The following is a 13,546-nucleotide window of genomic DNA, read 5'->3' as shown; positions in this document are numbered from 1 at the left end:
CAGTTACTAGACGGCCAACCACACGCGCGCAGACGGAGGAATCGGGATAATGTATCTCCCATCCAGCCAAAGTCGAGACCTGCGAATGCGAAGTGCTGCTAGCACCATCCTCACCCCTGTTTGGTAGCCAAGACAACAGCCAGTAGGCAGGCACTCGCTAATGAGTGCTTGCTTTGGACTCGGCCAGTCCAGTCAGCCATCCAGTTGCGGCCCTTGTGTCGTATGGAAAGATTCAAAAGTCCCACCGCTGCCTATCGCTGCTTCACAGCACGCCCAGGCTGAGAGGTAGGCATTCTTCCATGTTGGATTATACCGCACCCAGCCACCAGTAGGTATCAAGGGCTAAGGCCATCGGTGCGTGTCCTCTCGTCCGTAGCTATCTTTCTTGTAGATGATGCGCAAACTGCGAAAGACCTGAAGACGCCGTCACTTGTCGAGCCTTCGAGTAGCCCGACCAGGTTACAGTCGGAACTGACGTTGCAGTCAATCGTTTGCGTCGGTGTTTGTATCACCAACCGCAAATCCCAAGTCGCCCCCGGGGGAAATGCGCCTTGTCGGCCAGATGGCATGCGCTCCTGTGAGCTATTCGATCGAGAGAACCGGTACCACGCTTCCTCAAGCGAATGCGGGAAATACAGAAACGAGCGCTTCCTTGGCAGAACCGGGACGGCGTCTGTTGTCGAGCCGGCTCGGGTACGGTAGCAAGGCCTGTACTTTTGCGTGGTTGGTGGCCAGTACACACACACCTACCCGAGGTAGGTTGGGACAGGTGGATATTCCTATGGAGACCTCGATCGACACCTCCCGAGGTACATCGTAGACTTCGGGTATGACAAAGCATGCAGCTGCGTCAAATCCGACCAAAATAATGCATGGCTCGAAATGGGCGCTGTTCCCGAAAGACCCTTCGGCGTGATGATAGTTGATGCGCATCCCAACTATACGCCCAAGAAGGTCGAGGGGGAAGGGGTTGTTAGCACAAGAGAAAGTCAGTTTCTTGTAGACGAGCGCGGGTGCGACGATGCTCCTTCAACGATGATTGCGCTGCAGAGACCGCGGCAAGAAGATGTGCGTTAGGATGGCCGAAGGCGGGAGTTGTGGTATCTCGCCCAAGCCGTCGGTTGTCGTAGCGGTTCTGTTTGAAAATCGCTACCAGCGTCGATCTAGAGCTGGTTTTTGGGGGGGCGTGAAGGGGGCAAGGGGGGGGGGGCGTGGAAGGATGTTGTGTCTGTATTCAGGCGCCAAGGTACTTAGGCACCCGCCATGTCTGTAAGACGCGGTTATCCTATCTACCTAAGTAGGTACCTGGGCAGCTGTGGGCTTCTGGCAAGCGATGTAGCTGCGGTACGTACCTGTCTGGCTTACTGCGGACAATCCAAGTTAGGGTCACACAGCATGACATCCATCCGATGACTCTGTACAGGTATACTACTGAGCAAAACAAACCAATCAACTCCTCTTTGAATTGCACCTTCAGCCCTACAGCCCCTCGTTCTCTTACGGCGTCGCCGAAGCTTGGCACATGCATCCAAGCACCCTGTACCCGTCTTGATTCTCCGCCTCTTGCTCCCTTCTCATTCTTTTCTCACCTGCTTCACCCTCGACGATGGTCTCTCTTTTGCCTTGTGTAACAAGTCTCCTCCGCCTTTTCCCCTCACAACTTGCGCGACTCAGGGTGTCCAACCCGCAAAGCTCGCCTTCGCGCGTCTAAGATGTGCGTGTGTAACGCTTCCACATGCCCAACGTGAATCCCGCCGCTTCTCTCATCTCCTGCCCCACATTCTGCTTGCCCTTACACACCACACTCATGGCCACAACCGCACACCCTTCAACCTTCACCCAAAACGGCAATCACACCAAGTTCCAGGCGCATCTTTGCAGTCGTCATTTCCACCCGCCTGCACCACGATACTCGCTCCGCCTTCGATGTCTTTCCTAGGCCTTCCTCGACTGTCTTACCGTCACTCCCTCCTCCCTTACAGCGAAGCATAGGAGCCTCATGCTATCGCCACCGCTGCTGCAGCATGGAACAAAGCCCTGGCCTGTGGACGGTATTCTGCGTTTCGTCGGCAATACGGATTATGAACGCTTGGGTTCCAATCCACCTTACTGACCCCAGCAAGCGGCCTACTGTCGAGGTGTCAAGCGAAGATTTAGATAGCCACACCGCTAGAGTACGTAACGAGCTCTCGGCATGCATTGTGCTTCTGGGACGAGTATGCCTCTCGGGGCGCCTTGCACTGCTGTATACGAGCCCTTAATGACGGTTTGTCCTTTTCCTCCCTCCACGCATACGCAGCCATGCGCAGCCCCTCGGGTCTCGGGGAAATCATGTTATGGTCAGCCGAGAGATATTTGACATCCTGTTCTCCCTTGACAAGACGATCAAGAACACGCTGGCTGGGGAGAGCCCCTGACTCCAAACGGCTGGTTCACCTGCATGCTCTTTCGTCCAGCCCCCAACCATACACAGTTGCGTTATACTGCCTAGCGCATGCATTGTCGAGCACACGTTGCATTTGCAACGGTGCCCCTCCCGTGTGCTCCATGAACAAACCTAGGTACCCCAAGATCTGGAAGTGTGGGTGTGGATGACAGTTTTGTTGCTCTCCGCCAGCCCTACGAGCCTCCGCCCCGGCGTAAATAAACGTCTCACTGGCGCTTGGAAAACCGTTCATATGCTTGCTCCACGGAGTAACGACCGTAATCATCATATCAGGTCTGTTTCTCGTTAAGGTCTCTTCCACCGACGATAGTCCTTCCTTTTCAATTCAGAGGCCCTTGGTGGCCTTTTGCTTTGCTTACCATATCATCCGAACATCATCATTGTGTTTCCTACGCCTTTGCCATGCACTGTCCTTGGCATACAGGCAAGCGATAAACGTACCACAAATGCCGTTACATAGTACAGGCTATAGACCTGACGGGTAGTGCACCGCGCTTTTACCCACATTTGTCTCCAGCATACGTGAGATGTCTTTGGAGACAAGCACTAGTACTTTGAACTCGTACGGAGATGATGGGTTTGTTAGAGGAGAACGGTACCGAGTCTCGGTTCATGCCAAACTGTCGATGTTGATTCCCGCCGCGATGATTCTGCGACTCAGGGGGAGAACACCTCTGTAATCAGTGTTTCCTTCTAGGCAAGCTCCACTTCTGATGAGCGGACAATCTTAGAGGCACACCCCCTCCCCCTCTCCCGAATACCAAAAAGTCCTTCATAGGGCGTACCTCCACTGACATCCGTACACTGACAAACGTACTGCTTAAAGTCACTCCAACACTCCAGGTCGGGAATTGCAAAGATCACGGCGGGGCGCCAATGAACTGGGGGACACAGGGGCTGGCAAGGCACGGCCACTGAGCGAGCTCCTGCCACCAGCATCTTTAGGGGTCTACCCAGCCTCGTCAAAGGACAGGATGGGGGGGGACTGTGCCAGGGATAGTGACACTACACAGTCTGCCATGCAAAAACATGTTCAGTTCCCAGATCAACCACATCAACTAGGGTTTGCTAATCCACTTGCCACTCACCGCCACAGCGATCGTTAATAGCTCCTCAGACGACAGGCATGCTGGCGGAGCCCAGTGGCCCGTCGCTTCCAGGCAGCAGTTGTTCGGCCAGGTCTACCGTGGTGTTTTCCTTTTTTTCCCTTCGAATCTCTACCGAGGAACAGCGCGCCATTTCCTGTATCAGGGTCGATTTGATACTGGTCTGGAAATTAAATTTCCACCCCGCTTTTGCTCTGTGAGTGTGGTGCGTGGTACGGTACTCTGTGTGCAGGTGGTGTAAGGTAGGTACGAACAGTTAGCCAGATGTGACCTGAGGTGATGCCCGTCCGCTCATGACCGGCCAAGGAAACAAAGCGATCCCCGGCCGTTGTAAGTGGGGCATTTCCAGTCAGTGCGAGCCAGCCAGTCGCAGCCCTTCGAGACGGTCCCGAGTGGAGATTGGCCCCAAGATCCGAAGAGGCACGGAGCCAGAAAACAGACGGGAAAGCACATACCACCGGGCGCCCTCTGTCGAGTACGGACCACACCTTAGTTTTGGTTCCAAGCATCAAATCACCACCGCATGGAACCATATTTGTTTGGATTCTGGGAAAGGGGACTATGCGTGCCCAGACGCCAAGTAAAGGTATAGACTGCGCCTTCATATCAGCACCTCAGACTTGCCCTTCCCTTTGCCTTGGTCATCTCGGATTCTAGTTTAACACTAAAGACCCACTCACTTCCTGGCACGGTGTGGAGTATTCATCAACTTGCTGATGCCATCAAAGAGGTAGTGGGAGGGGACGGGACGGGCTAGTACCGGCAGCCACACCCGCGCATTCCTGCACCCTTCGGGCGAAGCAATTAGGAATCAAGGCTTGGTAGCCAGTCTGAATACATACTTGTGTGGACTTCGTCAGAACCTAAAAGATGTCGCTGGATCCCAACAAGAGCTGACGATCCCGGACACCAATCGTGTGGGCCAAAATTGGTCATTAGTAAATATACCCATGTTAAGGGGGCTAGCTGCCAGCCTGGCTCCCCATTTCCGTCGGGTTCAAGCGCAGAGGATCAAGAATTGGCATTTTGTCTCAGGCCTACTGGACATCCACTTTCCCCCACAAGCCCGAGAGTTCGGAGTGGTGGACTGGGGTCTGGCTCATGATGCATTTGCGTGACTACGCATCTGCACTATGTGAGTAGAAGCCGTTGGCGGCAGCGTAGGGCCAACCAGTCAGTAGGAAGAACTAGAGCACCATTAACTATTTGCGTCGACGTTCTTCGAGTCCTTTCAGCATCTCATCGGCATTGCTGGAAACCGGATTGCGATACGTGGGCGACCTGTCTAGGGATTGATACAATGCTGGGATCGCTGATGTCCGCCAGGAAATGGTAGGCATCTTACTTCCGGGCCAGCCGCTCAAGCCCTCAAGCCATTTTTACTGCTTGAAAACTCACTGAGAAGTCATTGAATACGTGATTAGAGGTACCAGGGTTTCCAGAATGTTAAACTGCTGCTTCGCCTGGGAGCCCCCGTCGTGCTGCAATGATAGGAGGATGCCGTGAAAACAGACAGCGCTGCGCCATTGTCTAGCTTACATCCCACTGAGACGCGCTTGTATACCGCCAGGCTGCGGCCTGCGGCCCAATGTCGGCTGCTCTCTGTGAAGCCAAGCCACTGGTAGCGTATGCGTGGCATTTTTGCCCGCATTGTCCGAGTCAACGGACGGCATGGCCGTGGAGGAAGAGGCTGACGGGCTGCAGCTGGTGGGCGGGAAGGCAGACGATACTTGCCTCGCCGTTGACTTATCCGTCTGCTTATCTAACAAAGGCATGCAACGACGTCTTGGGGAGAGAAGCCCCGGACACAGCAAAGCGTGAGGCTAAATGAAGCGTTGGGATAAGGCAATGGGACCCAATATTAAGAATAGCCGGATACGACTTCATACCCCATTCGGTGGACGATAAAGCGTTGGCTGAATAGGACGCTGTGATAGCGATGAACTAGGGAGAGGCAATAGACAGTATTGGAAAGAAAGCCAACACCGACCGATTTTGCGCGATGTCTCTCAATGTCTCGTCAGTTAACCCTTCATTTGGACTGACTGTTGCCAAGCAAGCCAATGAGAAGCGTAGATAGACGTGTTTTACAAGCTGAGCGACACCTAGTGCATATTCCAGACGTTCTCGATGCGCCATGGGGATACACGTGTAGAATAGGGGTGAATGTGTGTTTCTGGCGGAAGTGTGCTTGAAGAATGGGTGCAACCTTCGGAAACAGCATCTGCAGCCCTGCTGGGGCTGATCGATCAACGTCCTGTGGTTGGTTTCCAATCCGAAGTCCCACTCAATGCGGTGTTGATTTGGCCCAGGCTGCTGAGGAGCCAATGACTGGGGTTACGACATGGGTCAGGTCGGCTTCGACAAGGGCCATTGCGGGCGTTAGTAGATGGAACTCATGGGCGGGTTTCTGTTCCAATCCGCCCATAATAAGGCATCGACCCTGCTTAACTCACTCAAATTAGTGTAGTGTCCATGGGTCGGTGTGTTGTGTTGATAATGGTTTACTTCGGGGGTGTTGAAAAGGGATTTTGGGGGGGGGGGGGGGGGGGGGTGATATGTTTCCCCCTGTAATGCTGAAGGAGGAAGATGCGGAGACGGACGGCTAACGGACGAATAGCACGGCTGGCAGCATCTTGCTAATCGACCAGGCAAAAATAGACGTCTTACAAAGCACGTGGGAGCTTCGTCATTGGGGGCCGAGAACGAGCACATTCACCCCCCCCCCCCCCCCCCCCCCCCCCCAAAGAGGGATGAGAAGCGCAGGCTGCGTCTTGAAGCCGACAGAGAACCATGCCTTGGGTAGGGCAAGAATCCTTCTAAGGATTGGAATTCAATTCTGGCGTGCAGCCACCGGCGGTAGTCGGCCGATGCGTTGGCGTTGCTTTCCCTTGGGCCGTGGCTCCCCCCACTAGGACCTCCGCCCTCTGGCCCTTTCGCACTGGTCCCACTCGAAAGGATTCACGATATTTGGGAATGATGCAGAGTATCATGATGAGCATCTCATCGTACTGTCGCCCACCAGCGACGTCGAACCAGTCTTCCCTCTGTGGAGATGCGCGCGGGTTTCGCCTACCGTCCTGTTCAGCGACCGCAATCTTACTATTCATCTACATCTCATCTCATCCAAACTGAAATGGAATGCTTGTAGCCATGAGGACCACATTATCCAGTCGGCGATTTTTTGCTAGTCTCGTTGCCTAGACGCTCTCTATTGCGAAACTGTCTAACAAGGTTCGGATACTGAAGCTGGCACATGCTCATTAATGGCAAATCATCGGCATCAGAGACACGGCAGCCAGCATCTATTTTGCAGGCACGTTTAGCGATACAAGCCCACAGATGGCAACGAGGTATTGAGAACCAAACCCCGAGATAGCTTGACTTGATAACCACGACGCCCCGTTCTGTGTCGTGCTGCTCGGAACAGGAGGGGGGGCAGAGACGGTCTGATGGATCTCGGCGCACCTCGCCTTGTGGCTTGGTTGTCGGAATGGGTTCATCCCGGGGCTGGCCTGGGCCCGGCTGGGGAAGGAGAGCTTGTCTTGATTCCTTTTTACCTCTTTGGCATGCCGTCTCGGCAGGGGATCTCATATATGGAGGACGACATCGGTCGATGCGGGTAAGTAGTGTACACTACACACCTCGATGGGAGACGGACCGCAGAGACTCCTCCACTTCTCTCCAGGCAATCGTATTTTCTCGATCCTGATTGGTAGGCAAGTCAACATGGCCCTGTTAGCTAACTAGGGAAGGTTAGGGTCACTACTACCTAGCATAGGTATTGTACTTCGCAGACGGGCCACAGCGCGGGTCAAGCTTGAGATGTTGAGGGGAGAAGTGATCCTGGATCCGATAAGAGGGGCTGTCAGGCCGGCTCTGGGAGCCACAGACACTCCACAAGCTCCGTGCTCCAATTTCCAGGGGTTCTCGCTGCCTAGTGAATATCTGTGGGCGAAAGCCTTGCACCGCAATTAAGGTGCTTCAACCTTCAGTGCATTGGCCCGTGTTCTAGGGATGCTCGGCAAGATCAGGCCATTGGATTGGTCGATCTTACGGATTTCTTCTTTCGGACTGGTGCGTACTGCTCCTGGTCCCACTCCGTCCCGCCCACTTTGCTGGCTGAACACAACTACCCCTCTCCTGTAGAAGACCCTCCCTATCAAGGACGGAAACATCGAGCGTGTGGCTATGGGCAGGGCCTGGTGTGCGCAATACTGTGTAGCTTGATCAACTCCGCGCGGCCGTGTGCTCTGGATTGGTCAGTGTTCGTGAGATGCTTCTCTCATGTTGCACAAAATTCCCTCCACGTGCGCCGTACTGGCATGCTTTCCCAATCGCAGGTCATCATCATCGTCGTCCGATCCTTTGACACCATAGTCTTGGTCTTCCACGGACCCGGTAGTACGGACAGAACTTCGATGGCAACGGTAACTATGCTATTCGGATTACCAACCAGCCAATCCGTTCCGGAAACAGCATGATGATGGGTGTCTTATAATCGCGTCGTCGCGCCTCTGATACGACGGTTCAGGCGGCCGCTGGATCTATCGCTGATGATCAGCTCCCTAAGGAAAAGACGGCTTATGTTGACGTTATCGCCTGGTCTGTTGTCTTTGCATCTTCAAAAGACGGGCCATACGCAGTTTAGGTCAGAGACATGTTGACATTCTGGATATAAAGGACTGTGCCACCGGCCGTGCCACGCGTGCCGGCCCTGCAAGCCCAATGGACTTCTGATGCTCCCTGGGTGGAAACGAAACGCTCTCCTTGTGCCTGGGCCCCAGTACTTATCTCACGCATAGGGTGCCCGGAGATAAGGGCACCACGGCCAGACACAGGCTCACGCCTTGGTAGCAAGTCCAGTGGCCAAAGACGTGGTATGGACCATGGCCTCTATCGCGGGAGAGCGTCAGAGCGGGATTTGAAGGCCGCCATCATATGCCCTGGTAACGAAATACGTCTAAGCTCTGTCCGAGGAACTTTAGAGGAAGCTAGACCCGTCCTCAGTGAAGGGACCGGGCGCCCTCCAGATACCAAGGTGAAGGAGCTTAGATCTGGCCAAGTTGACGTGTTGAGACCCAGGAAGTGACGGCGAGAGGCCATTCCAGCCGTTTATCCATTAAGGTTCTGTGATAGTGAAAGCAGAGATGGTACGGGCTGCCCGGGGGGTCTTCCTCGACGCTGCTGGCCATGAGCATGAAGAAAGGGGGCGACGCAGCGGCAACCTTGAAAAGGATCTCTAGACAGCTCCAGAACAAAACGTCGGCCGCTGGAAAAAACGGTCCGCCGCCCCCGTCTCTCCACCATTAAGCGAAAGCCAGTTGGGCATCATCCTTGTCTGTGCTCGGGTCCTCTTCCCACTTCCTCTTGTGTAACGCAAGGAACAGCAGGGGGTTGCGGCGGCCTCGGAGTACGTACGCATCTTTGCGGCGACTTGCTCGCTCCTTATTTGGTACATGCGGAGTCCTTTCTCCTACACACGAGATATATCAAGAAACTTACAAAGCAGGACGGCAGACAGAGAGGCATTACAATTGTTGTTGCGAGTAAGCCAGAACGCTCGTCATGATTTGTTAGGCTGGCAGGGTGGGCCTACGGAGGAAACAACTGCAGGCCCAATTGAATCGTTTCCTGTGCCGCTGTGTGCCGTACTGCTTGCTGCATGCTTCACGACGTGCTCCCAATTGCAGACTTAGGCCAGTCGCCCACCCTTTGCTTACATTTAGCAATAAAGCTGTTGATGATGATAAATGGACTTACTGGGTCAATCGCGCCAGACACATTGCGGTAAACCCTTGCACCTTTCTCGTACAAGTTGTCCAGTCGTTGTTGTTGCCGCCGCTGTTAAACCCCCGAGCAAAAGGGCCCTGCCGCCTTTCTCTACCTTGCTGGACCCCAGTCCACGACTCATCGATGGGGGAAATATACGTATAGATACCTAGGTAGGTAGTTTGCAGGTTCACGGCGCGCGCCCTTGCCATCCCAGCCCGGTGGAGCCAAGTGCGACGCGAGAGTACGTACCTCGTCCGTATCGTTGTCTGGACTGTGGACGACAACCTCGAACCTGCCCAACCCCTGCAACCCCCTCCCACCAAATCCTGCCCACCACACTCAGCCCATTTCCTGTCCGAAATGCACCTGCACTATCTGTATACGCCTCGAAACCACAGCAGCCTGGCTGTCATCTGTTACGGTCCTTATTGCGCTCATCTTCCCACTACCTTCTCTCTTGTGTACGGATACGGACACTCTGCTCCAAGCCCCAGCCTATCCGCTGACCCGTCGTAAACTGAAAGACCGAGGTGCTGCCCGCACCGTTTCCGAGAGTTACATCCCACCCCTGCAGCGTCTCTTCTTCCCTTGATCAAGACAGGTAGGCTACTTGACCTCTGTTGATGTCTACGGATGGATGCCGTCCCCTCTGCCCTACGACCCTTCACCCCCCCTCCTCAATCCATTTCTTTACTTCCACTCCCTTCCCTCCCCTCAGCTACCTGCCAATATCTGGTAAATAGTGTACACACACGCTTTTCATCGTCCTCGCTCACTTCCATACCCCCTTCACAGCCACGCCCCTCCCACCAATTATACCCTGTATCAGGCACGGTACCTGTACCCTTCATGTGTCTTCTCTCTGCCTACGGATACCAGGGTAGGCTGTGGAACCTCCAAAACTCGAAGCCCTGCGAGGACAAGCACCCCGGGCTAGTGGTCCTCTCACACTCACGTCGCCAGCCCTGTCGTTGCTGCCGCTGCTGGCCATGTCACTGCTCAACCTGCTGGTCATCTGGGCTGAGCTCGAGTGAAAGAGCCGTGGGCGACTTTTATTTAACAGCTTCCTTTCCCCTTCTCCGGATTCCTCTCAAGCTGCAACTTGTATCGACCCCCACAGCTAGCTTCTCTACGCCTCGTCCGCCTCAAGCCTGCATTCAGCAACTCCTAAACTCTTGAACATTACAGAAATCAGGATAACCTCCAACGTCTCTGCTGCCCCCAATGTCGATGTTCACCATGTCTCAACATCATCAGTACGCCTACCCGGCTACTGCTCCCTCCCCAAGGGCATACTCTGGACACGGCACCAGCAGCGCCTTCAGCAGCTCTGCAAACCCCGACGAAGACTGGACGAAGATCTCTGACCTTGCTGAGCGCCGGAGGATCCAGAACCGCATTGCCCAGCGCAACTACCGTATGTCATACCCAACCTGTGGCAATCATCAGTCCGCTCCGGAAGACGTTTGAGACTGATATACCCGTGTAGGCAAGAAGCTCAAGAGACGCCTGGAAGACCTCGAGAGACGAGCTGGCCAGGAAGGCACCACCACTGCTGAGAAGCCCGCGCAAACAAAGACCACCAAGAAGTCTGCCAACAAGACGCACAAAACACCAGTGCCGACCAAGACTATCAACCAGGGCCAGTTCACGCCTCCCATGCACAACGACGACGAGGTTTTCTTCGCCCACCACTACGAGGATGGCCGTGAGAGATCCAACACACCCCCATTCCTCGCATACTCTACCTACCCCCCGCCCGAAGAGATGATTATGGCTCCCGCATACACCACACAACCATACACTATGGGCACCACCGCCGAGGCATACCCGGGATATCTTGCAGCAGCGGTGCCAGTAACGCTACCGCCCATGAATCACTTCAACGACGCTATAAAACGCGAGTCGTACACAAGCGACGACGGCCTGTCTCCTTACATGAACTACGGTTACATGTCCGGTATCGACATGAATGCTTCCGGCTCTTACGACCCCACGAACCCTCATGTGAGTTATATGCGACAGCCATCCTCCCGCGATCCATAATGCTGATGGGTTGTTGAGCAGACTCCTCCGCTCTCGCATTCTTTCGAACACTCGGCCAACTGCTCCGACGCTGGGTACGAGTATCCCACAACGCCCTTGTCCATGCCAGGGTCTCCTGGTATGATTCAGCACTAAGCCAAAGCACGAAAAGAGGATGCGGCAACCTTGTTTGGCGGAGTAGACATTTCATTGCTATTTTGGGGCGAGGGGGGTTTTTGTAGTGTACTTTCGCTCCCCTCCCTATACACGGGGTGGCTTGGGCCAGGAGTTTGGGGGTATCTGTATTTGCATGGAAAGGTCGAAGCGCTCGACCTTACGGAGATATGACTTGGGAGTAGGCGTCGGCGTTTCACTTGGAGCGAGCTGGCCTAGAGGACAGCTTCGTCACGAGGTTGGACACGGCAGTCGAAAATTTAAACATCAAAGATATCATCTTCATGTGCCAGGAAATTGTGTCTTGATCAAGCAAACATCCCTGATGCCCCTGTTGCTCATACGAGATCCTCGTATATCCACCGTAAACAAAATCACAACGTGACAGCAAGGATGGCCTACGGTAAAGGGAGAAGGGCCAGTCGTTGGTGCAAAGTGACATTTCCGGGTGTCCAAGGATGCGGAGTAGTTGAAGACGAATCCAACCAAGTCCGATGCGAGAGGGAATTGCTGAAGCCACCTACGACCCCGCCACACCTCCTACCCTAGGTACCCGTACTTTGAACTCACACAGTGGTCTTAGCCCAGGAAGCTGACAAAGCACCAGAACAGACAGACCTGGGACGATGAGGTCGGGCGTGGGCGACCGAACGATGGGGTTGTAGCAACGCCCACAAATGAGTCTACGCCGCAAGCGAGTGCAAGACAAGGATCGGAATTAGGTGAGGTGGGATAGCGGAAAGGCGGAATAGGCAGGACCATGGGGAAAAATACAGGATCACGACCAGATGGTAGGTAGCATGACGACAGCCACCGAGGATGGATATGAGGTGTGTTCGTGCAGATCTCGTGAATTGACGAGGGGAGATGACGGAGACAGCAACACTTCCACACTCGAGAGCGGCTGCCGACGGGGGCGAGCGTTGCATGTGTCATCGAGAAAGTCTGGCGAGAAGAAGGGGTTTGCCCTCGATGCGGTGGATTTTGACGCTGTCGTCATGTTCTGCTGGGCGGGCGTCTTCGGCCGGACGCCGAAGCGGGGGAAATCCTTTGAATGTCGTACCAACATTGTGCCCACGGGGTTTGCGGAGTTGGGGGACTTATGGGACCAGGCGCACTCGCTCCTCTGCCTTGGTCAGGTCGGCTCAGTCGATATGGCGGGCAAAGTCGGGGCGTTGAATAGGCTCGCTACTTCGTCCGGACTTTGCGGCTTGCGTCCAGGGCATGACATGGCCAACACGTCTTGGGCGGTTCAGGGCTGTTGTGATGGGAGATGATGGGTGACACAGACGCTTGACCGTTCGCTTGTCGGCTTCGGCTACGTCTGTCTGCTCAACGGGGGAAGGGTACCATGGTTTCACAAGAGCTTCCCCGGGTTGTCATCTATTGGGGCCCCTTGCAAATCTCGGCCTCCGACGTGACTTAGGATGGGTCGTGTCGGGCCTGTCGGTTGCGTACGGTTGTAACTTCGCCAGAAAAGAAAAAAGCGTGAGAGGCGAGGCCAAAGGAGAATGGAACCAAGAGTGTATATTAGAAAGTTGCCGTTGGCTGCATGGTGTGACCACCATCTGACGATGTGTGTGGGAAGAGTCGCTGGTGACACAGCAGTGGCCGTAGATGCAGAACACACGCACACTTTGCACCCATTGGAGATTTCAAAAGGTCCCGCCCCGGGTAGTACGGTTGTTGGAGCGTCGCGGTTAGAGACTGGGTTTCCGGTGGCGTTCAAGCCCATATGGATAGGCTGTCGACGATGTGCCAGTCACCGGAAACTTGCTGGGGACGGTGGGGAGGCGAGGAGGATGAGGGTGGTGGTAGGGGCCAAAGGGCGAGAACAAGGGAGAGGGGCCGGGCGGGGCTTGAGCCCGTCGCCTCCGGAGTTAAGCCCGGAGCTGGGCTGCTATCTACTTTGCCGTCACCAAGCGTCACAGTCGGAACTACAAAATAGGTTCCAATGGGCAACAGTCTGAGAAATGCCGACTTCAGCAAGGCAGTTTTGGTTTTTGAATGATAACAACCG

General features: G+C 54.7%; 2 protein-coding genes across 2 annotated transcripts; one reads left to right on the top strand and one right to left on the bottom strand.

The window, feature by feature from the left end:
• The first annotated feature begins 9,717 nt into the window (after window positions 1–9,717).
• CDEST_11233 (Putative basic-leucine zipper domain-containing protein) lies at window positions 9,718–11,802 on the top strand. Its single transcript, XM_062927389.1, has 3 exons — window positions 9,718–10,744; window positions 10,817–11,334; window positions 11,395–11,802. Exons 1-3 carry the CDS (start codon window positions 10,552–10,554, stop codon window positions 11,506–11,508), a joined length of 825 nt encoding a protein of 274 aa, XP_062783440.1. The 5' UTR covers window positions 9,718–10,551; the 3' UTR covers window positions 11,509–11,802.
• A 95-nt stretch (window positions 11,803–11,897) lies between these two features.
• CDEST_11232 (uncharacterized protein) lies at window positions 11,898–13,269 on the bottom strand. The gene has a single exon (XM_062927388.1). It carries the CDS (start codon window positions 13,259–13,261, stop codon window positions 12,884–12,886), a length of 378 nt encoding a protein of 125 aa, XP_062783439.1. The 5' UTR covers window positions 13,262–13,269; the 3' UTR covers window positions 11,898–12,883.
• Between the last annotated feature and the right edge of the window lie 277 nt (window positions 13,270–13,546).

This window comes from Colletotrichum destructivum, chromosome 7 (assembly GCF_034447905.1).
Source record: "Colletotrichum destructivum chromosome 7, complete sequence".
Taxonomy (NCBI): Eukaryota; Fungi; Ascomycota; class Sordariomycetes; order Glomerellales; family Glomerellaceae; genus Colletotrichum; species Colletotrichum destructivum.
This window is presented reverse-complemented; position numbering and strand designations above follow the sequence as displayed.

Bases quoted from the DNA above. Each gene is read 5' to 3' on its own strand.
- CDEST_11233 (XM_062927389.1), top strand. From the start codon at position 10,552: ATGTCGATGTTCACCATGTCTCAACATCATCAGTACGCCTACCCGGCT. The intron at 10,745-10,816 runs GTATGTCATACC...ATACCCGTGTAG, and splicing joins CATTGCCCAGCGCAACTACC to GCAAGAAGCTCAAGAGACGC. The intron at 11,335-11,394 runs GTGAGTTATATG...GTTGTTGAGCAG, and splicing joins ACGACCCCACGAACCCTCAT to ACTCCTCCGCTCTCGCATTC.
- CDEST_11232 (XM_062927388.1), bottom strand. From the start codon at position 13,261: ATGGGCTTGAACGCCACCGGAAACCCAGTCTCTAACCGCGACGCTCCA.